This window comes from Quercus suber, unplaced genomic scaffold, assembly GCF_002906115.3.
Source record: "Quercus suber isolate HL8 unplaced genomic scaffold, Cork oak 2.0 scaffold_9, whole genome shotgun sequence".
NCBI classification, from domain to species: domain Eukaryota; kingdom Viridiplantae; phylum Streptophyta; class Magnoliopsida; order Fagales; family Fagaceae; genus Quercus; species Quercus suber.
The window spans coordinates 1949790-1964059 of NW_027069475.1; the positions used below are offsets into that span (position 1 = coordinate 1949790).

Here is a 14270-nt window from a genome sequence, read left to right on the forward strand (position 1 = left end):
ATTAAAGGAAAATAAAATTATAACTCATAGGATAAATAAATATATAGAAATGGAAAAAGAAGAAGAAGAAAGAAGAATTTAGTTCCTCTTAAGATTTTAAAGTCATTTTTGCTAAGTTTCAAATAAGCTCTCAAGACCCTGTTAAGAAAAATAGAGGAGTTGAATACTAAGTGGGAAGGTGAGCATAAAATATCGGTGGAAGCTTAAATAGGTGGGGTGAAACAATTAACTTTAAAGGATAGGCATTTTGAGTAGACTGAAGATTGAAAATTGAAAAAGTAAAGCTTTTAAAGCAAGCCAGTGGCCTGATATGTGTGGGGGTGTTTCAACTTTCAAATTTCAATAGCAAATGCTAACAGTTAAAGATTGAAAATAAGATTTTAGTAAGCTTGAAAAGAATACACGTGGACAGGTGCAGGCCAAAGCCACTACCACATTACTTTGATGGTCAAGAATCACCATTCACCACTCTCCAATGCTTGCCTTTTGGGTTGTGTGGTGAGCAAGAGTTATCAAAAAACAATTTATGCAAGTGTTTTGGTCGATCATACTAATTTTTTACAAGTATCTTCCAAAATACTAACTAAAAGTTTCAAACCAAAGAACTCATGAATCTCGCCTTCAAAATCCACTTAAGCCTTAAAATATACTATACTTTAAAAATTGACAAATTGAAACGTTAGAGGAAAACAAGATTTGAAGGTGAAGAAGTTGGAATATCAAAAGAGGAAGAAAAAAAAATGTGAAACTATTTTATTTAACAAATAAGATTTTAATAATTCGAATGTCAAAAGAAAAAAAAAAAAACACATGATTAAGCGTAGTTAAGTTGAAAAATTAAAAAGAGTTGGGTCAACTATCTAGGATCAAGCATAGTTAAGTTGACAAATTAAAAAGAGTTATCAGTTGACAGGAAATTAAAATTGTTGTGTATTCTCGAAGTACCATAAATGCGTACTCCTTCTTCTCACATAAATAATAAATTTCATTAATTAAATTCATAATAAAATCTATCATTCATGTGAGAAAAAAAAATATTTATACTACAGTATTCTGAAAGCACGTAATAATTTTCATGGGTTGACAGTTGAGTTGGGATGGACAATAGATTAATGAGACATCAAGAATAAAAACATGTGCATTCTATAATCACGGGCTGCCAAAACATTGCTGCATATGTACGTGGCCAGCCCACACCGCGTGGAATTAATTAGGAATATAGACCCTTTTGTTTGTTTTTTTTTTTTTACAGTTGGGTTGGGATGGACAATAGATTAATGAGACATCAAGAATAAAAACATGTGCATTCTATAGTCACGGACTGCCAAAACATTGCTGCATATGTACGTGGCCAGCCCACACCGCGTGGAATTAATTAGAAAATAGACCCTTTTGTTTGTTTTGTTTTTTTGTTTTTTTTATAAGAGCATTAGCATTGGAAAATGCTAATGCTATTCTATTTTACCATTCTAAAACCTCACTTTATCATTATAAAGTCCAATTTTACAATACCTCCTACATCCCAAACTTCTATTTCACTCTTTTACTCATTAAAATATTATTTTTTAACCTTTCTTTATTATTTATTTCCAACCGTTTTTTCCTGGGCTTTTCAACAGTCTCACACACACACACACACAGCCACACACCCATTCAAACCCACACACAGAGCCACACACAAAGCAAACCCACACACACAGCCACACACACACACAGCATCCCATCACCACACACACCGATCAAAAAAATCATCACCGGAGCAAACCCATTAAAAAAAAAATCATCCCCAAAGCCACCGGAGCAAACCCATTCAAAAAAAATCATCACCGAAGCAAATCCATTAAAAAAAAATCATCATCGGAGCAAACCCATTCAAAAAAAATATCCCCAAAGCCACCGGAGCAAACCCATTCAAAAAAAATCATCACCGAAGCAAACCCATTCAAATCCATTTAAACAAAATCATCACCGGAGCAAACCCATTTAAAAAAAATATCCCCAAAGCCATCGGAGCAAACCCATTCAAAAAAAATCATCACCGGAGCAAACCCATTCAAAAAAAATATCCCCAAAGCCACCATCAGAGCTCGCCATCAACCGATCCCAGCCCACCAATCCAAACCCAGCTTGCCGATCCACGCTGATCCAACCTCAAAAATCCAAAACCCAGCACCGGTGCAATGAGAGAGAGGCCGTGCGATGAGAGATGAGAGAGAGGCCGTGTGAGATGGGTGAGAAATTTCGGCAATGATGCTTCAGAGATGAGAGACCAGATGGAGAAACAGAGAAGGAAGAGAGAGAAGAGAATAGAAAAAATGAGAGGGATGAGAGAGAAATTTCGGGTATAAAAAGGAGTAAAATATTAATTTTTTTTTTTTGCAATACTGTGAACAGTGCAATTCTATGTTTAGAATTGCACTGTAGCACTATTGCAAAAAAATTTGCAATAGTGTTGTTTGCAATCCTCTGATGCAGCTGGTTTTAAGACCAAAAATGCTAAATATCCCCTAGATATGGTTTTAGCATTTGCCAATGCTAATGCTCTAAGAAGACAAAACTTTTATTCATAAAGAGAATCAGGTACAAAGTCAAGAGCACATGTAGACGCTATAAGGCTAGGACACTCCTCTAGCCATGCAACGTAACTCTCTACACCCATTGCGTGTTGGGCCAATAAGTGTGCAGGGATATTTTCCTACCTTTTGGTATGGGAAAAAGTGTAGGTTCTAAAATTTTGTACAAGGTGGGACAGTCCAAATACAATATTTTGCACAGCCGAAGACACCTCATTGACTCCTCTAAGTGCATTGCAAATACTGAGAGAGTCACCCTCAAAAGTAACATCTCGGACTCCTACATCCAACGCGAATTGGACCTCGACCTCCATTGCTTTGGCTTCTATCTCCAACGCACCCAACAGACGAGCAAGCTTCTGGCTTAGTGCAACAATCACTTCTCCTGCCGAGTCACGTATCACTACCCAATACCCACTTGCTTCCGTTTAGCAAAAATTGCACCATCTACATTTACCTTGTAGCTACCCAGTTGTGGAGGACACCATTTGGCTTCCATTGTAGTTGACACTCTCATGGGTTGTGATTTCTCGTTCGCTATCTGGAACTCATCCAACATCCTAAACGAGCTTCTTACAATAGTTACACCCGTCTTGCACCCTCCACCATGTCTTCGCTCATTTTGGTACTTCCAAATTCCCCAGCACAACATAATAGTTTGCTCCACCAAGCCAGGGAATGAGGCTGACCACTTTTGTAATTTCCACATCACATCTATGAATTTCCAAGATGGGTTGACTTCGAAAGGCAAGATCATCTTGTTGCCTTTCGAAGGCAAGATCAAAAAATATGACATGCGGATTCTGGATCCTTCCCACAAGCTTCACAGAGATTATCCTTGGTGATGCTTCTCCTCCATAAATTCTCTTTTGTGGCTAAAATGTCTCTGCATGCCTTCCATGCAAGTGTTTGACCTTGTTCGGCACACGCATATTCCAAAGGTCCCTCTAAACTTGTTTCAAGGCTGCAGGGTCTGAGCTCTCAAGCAAACTCCCTTCTGTGGATAATTCTTGGGCCAGCCTATGTGCACTCTTTACCGTAAACTTTCCATTTTTGTTCTTCGCCCATATCAGACGATCTCGAGCTCTATGCATGCTAAGGGGAATGCTTAAAATTGCATCCACATCCTGGGTGAAGAATATTTGGCGTATCAGATACTCCTTCCATTCCATTCAATCACCATCAATTAGGTCACAAACATGTGTCACTTGCAGGCTGTGATTCTCAGGTGTTACCACCCTATACGTGCTCGGGTTATGGAGCCACTTGTCCCTCCATATTTGAACCTGTTCACCATCACCCACTTGCCATCTTATGCCTCTTTTCACCACTACTAGAGCTGCTAAAATACTCCTCCAAGCGAACGATGGCCGGCTTCCTAAAGTAGCCTCAAGAAAATTACTTCTAGGGAAATACTTGGCCTTATACATTCTATAGAACAGTGAAGTTGAGTTTGTCTGCAAACGCCACCCTTGCTTTGCCAGTAGAGCCATGTTGAAAAGCTTCAGGTCCCTAAAACCCATTCCACCTTTTTCTTTTGGCAAACACATCATCTCCCAACTCATCCATGCTAGCTTCTTCTCCTCCTTCACTTGTCCCCACCAGAACTATCTTACCATCCTAGTCAACTCATCACATAGAGTATCAGGTAGCTTGAAACAGCTCATCGTGTAAGATGGTACTACTTAGGTGACCGCCTTTATCAGAATCTCCTTCCCTGCACTTGAGAGTAATTTTTCCTTCCACCCTGCTAGTTTATTTAACACTCGCTACTTCATCTGGGCAAACGTATTCCTCTTTGACCTACCTACCAAAGAAGGCAGCCCTAGATAAGTTTCATGTGGTTTAATGACCTGCGCCCTAAACCTCGACTTAATCAACTCTCTAACTCTGTTGGCTGTATTGTGGCTGAAGAATAATAAGGTTTTATTCCTGTTCAATTGCTGGCCCGAGGATGCTTCATATACCTGCAATACCCATTACATTTCCTCACATTCCTGTACTGTGGCTCTCCCAAAAATCAAGCTATCATCGGCAAAAAACAAGTGTGAGATTCTAGGCCCTCCTACAGATGCCGCAACACCCCATAATTTCTTACTTCGGACAGACTTGTGCAAAAGAGTCGATAAACCTTTAGCATAGATAAGAAAAAGGTAAGGTGACAGCGGGTCCCCTTGATGTAATCCCTGTGATGGAGTAATCTGACCACAAGGCTTCCCATTGATGCCTACTGCATATGTAACAGATGATACACATCTCATGACTAGTCGAGTCCAATTTTCATGGAAACCCATTTTAGCCATTATTTGCTGTAGACAACCCATTCCACCTGATCGTAGGCCTTGCTCATATCTAGCTTTAAAGCCATCTCCCACATTTATCTTTCTTCTTCCTATTTATATGGTGCATTAACTCATGAGCCACTAGCACATTATCAGTGATGAGCCTTTTTGAAACAAAGGTACTCTGATTCTCACCTACTATATCCTTCAAAACCATTTTCAACCTGAATTAAAAAAAAATCATCACCGGAGCAAACCCATTCAAATCCATTCAAACAAAATCATCACCGGAGCAAACCCATTCAAAAAAAATATCCCCAAAGCCACCGGAGCAAACCCATTCAAAAAAAAATCATCACCGGAGCAAACCCATTCAAATCCATTCAAAAAAAAAATCATCACCGGAGCCACCGGAGCAAACCCATTCAAAAAAAATATCCCCAAAGCCACCATCAGAGCTCGCCATCAACCGATCCCAGCCCACCGATCCAAACCCAGCTTGCCGATCCACGCTGATCCAACCTCAAAAATCCAAAACCCAGCATCAGTGCAATGAGAGAGAGGCCGTGCGATGAGAGATGAGAGAGAGGCCGTGTGAGATGGGTGAGAAATTTCGGCAATGAAGCTTCAGAGATGAGAGACCAGATGGAGAAACAGAGAAGGAAGACAGAGAAGAGAACAGAAAAAATGAGAGGGATGAGAGAGAAATTTCGGGTATAAAAAGGAGTAAAATATTATTTTTTTTTTTTTGCAATACTGTGAACAGTGCAATTCTATGTTTAGAATTGCACTGTAGCACTATTGCAAAAAAATTTGCAATAGTGCTGTTTGCAATCCTCTGATGCAGCTGGTTTTAAGACCAAAAATGCTAAATATCCCCTAGATATGGTTTTAGCATTTGCCAATGCTAATGCTCTAAGAAGACAAAACTTTTATTCATAAAGAGAATCAGGTACAAAGTCATGAGCACATGCAGACGCTATAAGGCTAGGACACTCCTCTAGCCATGCAACGTAACTCTCTACACCCATTGCGTGTTGGGCCAATAAGTGTGCAGGGATATTTTCCTACCTTTTGGTATGGGAAAAAGCGTAGGTTCTAAAATTTTGTACAAGGTGGGACAGTCCAAATACAATATTTTGCACAGCCGAAGACACCTCATTGACTCCTCTAAGTGCATTGCAAATACTGAGAGAGTCACCCTCAAAAGTAACATCTCAGACTCCTACATCCAACGCGAATTGGACCTCGACCTCCATTGCTTTGGCTTCTATCTCCAACACACCCAACGGACGAGCAAGCTTCTGGCTTAGTGCAACAATCACTTCTCCTGCCGAGTCATGCATCACTACCCCAATACCCACTTGCTTCCGTTTGGCAAAAATTGCACCATCTACATTTACCTTGTAGCTACCCAGTTGTGGAGGACACCATTTGGCTTCCATTGTAGTTGACACTCTCATGGGTTGTGATTTCTCGTTCGCTATCTGGAACTCATCCAACATCCTAGACGAGCTTCTTACAATAGTTACACCCGTCTTGTGCCCTCCACCATGTCTTCGCTCATTTCGGTACTTCCAAATTCCCCAGCACAACATAATAGTTTGCTCCACCAAGCCAGGGAATGAGGCTGACCACTTTTGTATTTTCCACATCACATCTATGAATTTCCAAGATGGGTTGACTTCGAAAGGCAAGATCATCTTGTTGCCTTTCGAAGGCAAGATCAAAAAATATGACATGCGGATTCTGGATCCTTCCCACAAGCTTCACAGAGATTATCCTTGGTGATGCTTCTCCTCCATAAATTCTCTTTTGTGGCTAAAATGTCTCTGCATGCCTTCCATGCAAGTGTTTGACCTTGTTCGGCACACGCATATTCCAAAGGTCCCTCCAAACTTGTTTCAAGGCTGCAGGGTCTGAGCTCTCAAGCAAACTCCCTTCTGTGGATAATTCTTGGGCCAGCCTATATGCACTCTTTACCGTAAACTTCCCATTTTTGTTCTTCGCCCATATCAGACGATCTCGAGCTCCATGCATGCTAAGGGGAATGCTTAAAATTGCATCCACATCCTGGGTGAAGAATATTTGGCATATCAGATACTCCTTCCATTCCATTCGGTCACCATCAATTAGGTCACAAACATGTGTCACTTGCAAGCTGTGATTCTCAGGTGTTACCACCCTATACGTGCTCGGGTTATGGAGCCACTTGTCCCTCCATATTTGAACCTGTTCACCATCACCCACTTGCCATCTTACGCCTCTTTTCACCACTGCTAGATCTGCTAAAATACTCCTCCAAGCGAACGATGGCCGGCTTCCTAAAGTAGCCTCAAGAAAATTACTTCTAGGAAAATACTTGGCCTTATACACTCTATAGAACAGTGAAGTTGAGTTTGTCTGCAAACGCCACCCTTGCTTTGCCAGTAGAGCCGTGTTGAAAAGCTTCAGGTCCCTAAAACCCATTCCACCTTTTTCTTTTGGCAAACACATCTTCTCCCAACTCATCCATGCTAGCTTCTTCTCCTCCTTCACTTGTCCCCACCAGAACTGTCTTACCATCCTAGTCAACTCATCACATAAAGTATCAGGTAGCTTGAAACAGCTCATCGTGTAAGATGGTACTACTTAGGTGACCGCCTTTATCAGAATCTCCTTCCCTGCACTTGAGAGTAATTTTTCCTTCCACCCTGCTAGTTTATTTGACACTCGCTACTTCATCTGGGCAAACGTATTCCTCTTTGACTTACCTACCAAAGAAGGCAGCCCTAGATAAGTTTCATGTGGTTTAATGACTTGCGCCCCAAACCTCGACTTAATCAACTCTCTAACTCTGTTGGCTGTATTGTGGCTGAAGAATAATAAGGTTTTATTCATGTTCAATTGCTGGCCCGAGGATGCTTCATATACCTGCAATACCCATTAGATTTCCTCACATTCCTATACTGTGGCTCTCCCAAAAATCAAGCTATCATCGGCAAAAAACAAGTGTGAGATTCTAGGCCCTCCTACAGATGCCGCAACACCCCATAATTTCTTACTTCGGACAGACTTGTGCAAAAGAGTCGATAAACCTTTAGCATAGATAAGAAAAAGGTAAGGTGACAGCGGGTCCCCTTGATGTAATCCCTGTGATGGAGTAATATGACCACAAGGCTTCCCATTGATACCTACTGCATATGTAACAGATGATACACATCTCATGACTAGTCGAGTCCAATTTTCATGGAAACCCATTTTAGCCATTATTTGCTGTAGACAACCCCATTCCACCTGATCGTAGGCCTTGCTCATATCTAGCTTTAAAGCCATCTCCCCACATTTACCTTTCTTCTTCCTATTTATATGGTGCATTAACTCATGAGCCACTAGCACATTATCAGTGATGAGCCTTTTTGAAACAAAGGTACTCTGATTCTCACCTACTATATCCTTCAAAACCATTTTCAACCTGCTCACCAATGCTTTGGATGCTAGCTTGTAGGCCACATTACACAAGCTAATTGGCCGATAGTCCGTCACTCTTTCGAGATTTTTATTTTTAAGAATGAGAACAATGTGGGTTTCATGAAACTTAGGAGGAGCTGCACCATGGTTAAGAAAATCCAAAATAGTTTGTATAACAATAGATTTTACAGTAGGCCAAAAATGCTGGTAAAATAAGGGGGGCATACCATCGGGTCCTGGTGCCTTCATTGGATGCATTTGCTTCAGAGCTAGCTCCACCTCAGAATCCTGGAATTCTTGTAAGAGTCTGGAGTTCATCCTTTTTGTTACTTTGGTAGGAACGGCATCAATGAGTTCATCACTGACCGTTGGTAGGGAGGATGTGAAGATTTGCTCAAAATACTCCACAAAAGTCCTACCAATCTCCTCTTCATCATCCTCCCAAGTGTCGTTAGAATCCTTGATTCGGTGGATGGTATTACGTTGGTGTCTATTAGAGGCCTTAGCATGAAAAAAGAGGTATTACGATCACCAGACCTCAATCAACAATTTCTCGACCTCTGATGCCACATATCTTCTTCAGCCCCCATCATCCGGTTCAGTTCCATCTTCCTTGCATGAATCTCCTCCATCCGTACAAGACCATCATGTCTCCCTTCAAGCCATTGGAGTTTTTTCTGTAATGCTGAGATCTTCTGGCCAACATGACCAAATTTAGTTTTGTTCCAAGTAGAGAGTGACCTCCTACATTCATCTAAGCACTGTGTAAACTGGTGCTGGGTACCCATACTCCTACCTCTCTCCCATGCCTCGTTTACCACGTCCTTGCATTCATCGTCCCTTAGCCACATAGATTCAAACCTAAACAAATTTGAACTTTGATGAGCTCGCTGTCCAGTTCGGGGAGTTTTGAGGACCAACATACTATGATCTGATGTCGAGGTTGCCACATGATACAACCTAACCCTCGGGAACAATATCGGCCAATCCAAAGATACCAAAGCCTTGTCGAAACGTTCTCTAACCCAACCTCATGCCCCCATTCTCCTGGTCCAAGTATAGTATGCTCCAATGTACCCCAAGTTTGGAAGCTTGCAATGGTTTATTGTTGCCCTGAAATTGTTCATCTGTCTTTTCGGCCTTAAAATACCCCTTAGCTTCTCCCTCAGGTGTAGTATTTCATTAAAGTCCCCCATACAAATCCAAGGAAGAGCATATCTTCTTTCCAACTTCTCCAACAATCGCCATGATTCCTTCCTTTTGCTGGTTTCTGGGTGACCATAAAGGCCAGTAAACCTCCACTTTCGGTTACTATGATCGTCAGTAACTATAGCGTCAATATGGTGAGGAGAAAAAGTTTGAACATCCACCTTCATAGAGCTTCTCCACAGAAGCGCCAGACCCCCTCCCTGTCGTACACTAGGTACTACTAAACCTTGTTGCCAATCTAGTTTGCTCTTGATTCCTTCCATTTCTGATACTACAAGCTTGGTCTCAATAAGAAAGACCAAAATGGGATTTTCCTCCAAAACCACCTTCTGGAGAGCTTTAACTGTGCAGGGGTTCCCAATTCCCTGACAGTTCCAGCATACGGCATTCATTGCTCCTGGCGGGGCTGTTCTGCAGCCATCACCGATCCCAGTTGTTGTGCCATAAGCTTACTAAGTACCAACACCTCCCCTTCTATTTTTAGTTTCTTTCATGTATCCATTTCCATTATTTTTTCTATCAATGGCAACCATAGCTTTCTCTTCGGTCCTACTTCCTTGTTATCTATTAGCTCCATCAAATCTTAAGCTTTGTATATGGATCTCCATATACGTCACTCCGTTCCTCATGCATGAGATTTTCTTTCCCCACCACTTTACGTGCATGCTTTTTCTTTTTCTGAATAGTGCTTGACAACTCTTTTATCTTGGTCCCACCTAAAGACTTTGTGGTGTATGACCCCAGAGAGAAAATACTATGGGTTGGGTTTAGTTCCTGGCTTTCATTAATGGTATGAGAAAAGGATGGCTCTAAGGTTAAGCCCATCTCACTTTGGCCTAATACGGGTGTGAGCCCATCCTCAGGGCCCACTAGTTTTTCTAACTTTGTGACTTTGTTATTTGAAATTAAAAATCCCGTCTTCTTTGTCGTGCCATCCTCAATATCCAGGATTGGGTCTTTTAATGGTGAAGTTACCAAATTTGGAACAACACCTGTAATAGCAACGTCAATCTCCCTTAAATGCTCCTCGAAATTTGCAGGATTCAGATTGCAAGAAATCTGCACCTTCTCACGAGAGTGAGACAGTGTTTGGATTGCGGTGTCAGGCTTAGTGGGTCCCTCGTTAGCACGCACATGATCATGTCCCTGGTTCGTCGTCATCCTCTCTGATCTGCGATCCAACGGACCCTCTCCCTCACTGGCTTCACCCACTCCATGTGATCCCACGTTGCTTTTGTTTGACGCCACAACCAGCTACAGCCTTTGGAAACGGTCTTGAGTCGCGCGCAACCACGGACCGAATTGCTTGTCCTCTGTCCGGAGTGATTCCTTACTACTAATCCACTGGATGCAATCGCGTTCGTCGCGGTCCACCTTTCCACACCAATAGCAAAATATGGGTAATCTCTCATACTTGAAATCAACCCATGTCACTGCCGATTCTCCTATTCGAACCTGCTAGCCTCTACACAATGGCTTAGTTAAATCTAGCGATACTCGTATGCGTAGATATCCTCTAAGGCAAAAGCCTTTCTCATCCACGTCAACCTTCTCCACATCCCCCAGTATTACGACGATCCGTAAACCAGCCTCTTTTGTTTGGTTCATAGTGGGGAGACCATGAATCTACACCCAAAAAGAAGCCCTGTTGAACGTCAACTTGTTGACCGCTTCCCCGGCCCTCAACTTATGGAGAACTACCAGGTATTTGTCGAACGACCAGGGCCTAAGCAAAAGGACTTTATCGAGATCGTTCGCCTCCTCAAAATGGATTAGAGCCTTGTTATCTCCCATGTCGCAGACCTCGAAGTTCTTCTCAGTTCGCCAGATGGACTTTAGCACCCTCACCACCAACTTTAGATTCACTCTACGTTTCGTACAAAACTTTCCAGCCAAAACGTGCTTCGCTTCCTGCATTGGTGGCGTCAAATCCACCTCACATTCTTCTATATCCGATAACCGTAAACTTGCACACCTGTTTGCGATGTCTTCCATGGTGCAAACTGAAAATGAACTGAAAATACACCTGTGTACAGACCAGAACTGAAAAACTGGTTTCTACCGTTAGAGCGGAGAGATATTTTTGCCTGACTGCAAGCCTTTCTTTTCACCTATAGGGTCCCGAAGAAAACCTAGAGAGAAAACTAGTCCCCCCTAAAAGAAATTTAAATAGGTTGGGGTGGAAGGCAAGTAGCTTGAAAGGATGAGAATTCTAAGCTACAGATAGAAGGTTGAAAATTGAAAAATTAAAGCTTCTAAAGCAAAGCCAATGGCCTAATATGTGTGGGGGGTTTCAACTTTCAAATTTCAATAGCAAAGGCTAACAGTAAAAAAGTGAAAATAAGATTTGGGTAAGCTTGAAAGGAATACATGTAGATAGGTGCAAGCCAAAGCCACTATCACATTGCTTTAATGGTCAAGGATCACCATTCACCACACCCCAATGTTTGCCTTTTGGATTGTGTGGAGAGTGAGCGCTATCAAAATTTGCTTTATGCAATTATGCCAGTCTTTTGGTTAATCAAACTAACTTTTTACGAGTATCTTCCAACATATACTAACTAAAAGTTTTGAACGAAAAAACTCTTCCAAGATAATAACTAAAGGTTTCGAATTAAAGTACTCATAAATAACGCCTCAAAAACCACTAGGCCTTAAAATATACTATACTTTATAAATTGACAAATTGGAACGTTAGAGGAAAACAAGATTTGAAGGAGGAGTTGGAATATCAAAAAGGGAAGAAAAAAATTTTGAAACTATTTTATTTAGAGTAATGTTACAGTCATAAACTATTTTACAATATTTTTATAAAATGTTGACATGGCCAGCCTCTTATTGGTTTTAATTTAAACCTATCATTAATATTATTTTTTTATTTACCAATAATTATTTACCACATCAGCAATTTATAAAAAAATTGTAAAATAATTTATATCTCTAGCATTATTCTTTTATTTTACGAATAAGATTTAAATGATTGAATATAAAAAAAGAGAGACAAACATATAATAAAAGCATTTCTAGCAATACATCTTCCCAACATAATAGTATTTTTAAAACAAGAGTTTCCGGTTCCATTGAGTTGGGTTAGCTATCTAGTTGCAATTGTAATTAAGAGATCGTTTGGAAATAATTTATTTGGCTAAAACTAAATATTTTTTGCTAAAAGTACTATAGATAAAGTTAAAATAGTACAGTGAGACCTATGAATAATACTAAAAAGTGTAATGAGACCCATGAATAGTAGTAAAAATAAGTTAAATAATAAAAAAAGCTGGCTTTTTAAGCCAATGCCAAAAGCACACTAAGTTGACAAATTAAAAATAGTTATTAGAGTATTATATTAGTGGTGCCAAAAATTTAGTAATTTGGTACCATAAAAAGCTACTCTATTTATTTTACCATCCCACTTTATATAACACCCAACATTATTAGTTTTATTTTAGTGTTCAACATAATAAAATAATGTAACTAATACAACAAAATAATATATTTACTGCAATAAACAATAACCACTACTACCAACACAATAAAATAATATAACTTTTAATAATTTTTTTTCTTTTACCATCTTAGCTACATGCACAACTATAGCTCAAAAGCCAAAAAAAAATTGGCTTTGCCTTCACTGTTGCAGCCTATTTTGCTATATTTTAATGGTAAATTTAGCATTTTAACAAAATGTCTACACCAATACTAAGATTTTAGCATATCCGGAGTTCTAAAACTCAGGATATGCTAAAATTTAGCATCAAACAACTAAAATGACGCATTATTCACCCTTTTAATTGTAAAAAATTTACAACTTAGGGTTCGTTTGGATACAACTTATTTTGCTGAAAATTGAAAATACTGTAGCAAAATAATTTTTAAATGTGTGAATAGTACCGTGAGACCAATTTTTAATATTTTTTTTGAATAAAATAGTTGTGGGTCCCGTGAACGGTACATAAATAGTATGTGAACATTGTATGAACAGTGTGTAAACAGTAATCAACAGTACATAAACCGTGCTAGTTGTCCCCTCTGAAACACATGAAAAAGAAAAGGAAAAAAAAAAAAAAAATGCAAGAAACGCTAGACGTAGAAAACGCCGGATCCAAATGCTACCTTAGTGTCCGTTTGAATTCGATTATTTTCCTGAAACTAAAAACTTTTTGCTTAAAGTACTATAAATAAAAGTAAAAGTTAAATGAAATAATACAACGAAACTCATGATAGTACCAAAAAGTGTAGTGAGTCATTAATAATAGTAAAAATAAACTAAATAATAAAATAAATTGACTTTTTAATTTAGAGCCAAGCTAATCTCAGATATGACGTGTACTGCCGTATTCTTTCTAATTTCTAGAAAAGTTTGGATGCCATCTTCATTTAGACTATTCTTGTTTGGCAACCCAGTGGGCCTTTATAAAGGTTCTCTAATTGCAAGTTTAGTTTTCTTATGGGCGTGTGCCGCAGTCTGTTTTAGAAATACGTGGGTACATAAAGAACAAAATATCAATAATAACTAATAGATCGGATACACGTGCATTCCTACTATGTCTACAGTAGTCATGGGCTCCGCCGCCGTCGGTGGCTGCCAAAACATTGTGCTGCATATGTACGACGCCAGGCCACACCGCGTGGAATTAATTAGGAATAGAACCCTTTTGTTTTATACGAATCAATGTTTCAACTTTGACTTTGTTTTTGACCCAAAAAGTAAAAAAAAAAAAGACTAAAGGAAAACGCCTTTTTCAAATGTTTAAAT

At 39.8% G+C, this 14270-nt stretch overlaps 1 protein-coding gene across 1 annotated transcript; it reads right to left on the reverse strand.

Moving 5' to 3' along the window:
• Window positions 1-6676: 6676 nt before the first annotated feature.
• On the reverse strand, window positions 6677-7468 carry LOC112001865 (uncharacterized mitochondrial protein AtMg00310-like). Its single transcript, XM_024034027.1, has one exon. The coding sequence runs from the start codon at window positions 7466-7468 to the stop codon at window positions 6677-6679; it is 792 nt and encodes a 263-aa protein (XP_023889795.1).
• Between the last annotated feature and the right edge of the window lie 6802 nt (window positions 7469-14270).

What these genes read in the sequence shown, in the direction of transcription:
- LOC112001865 (XM_024034027.1), bottom strand. Translation starts at nt 7,468, where the DNA reads ATGAGCTGTTTCAAGCTACCTGATACTTTATGTGATGAGTTGACTAGG.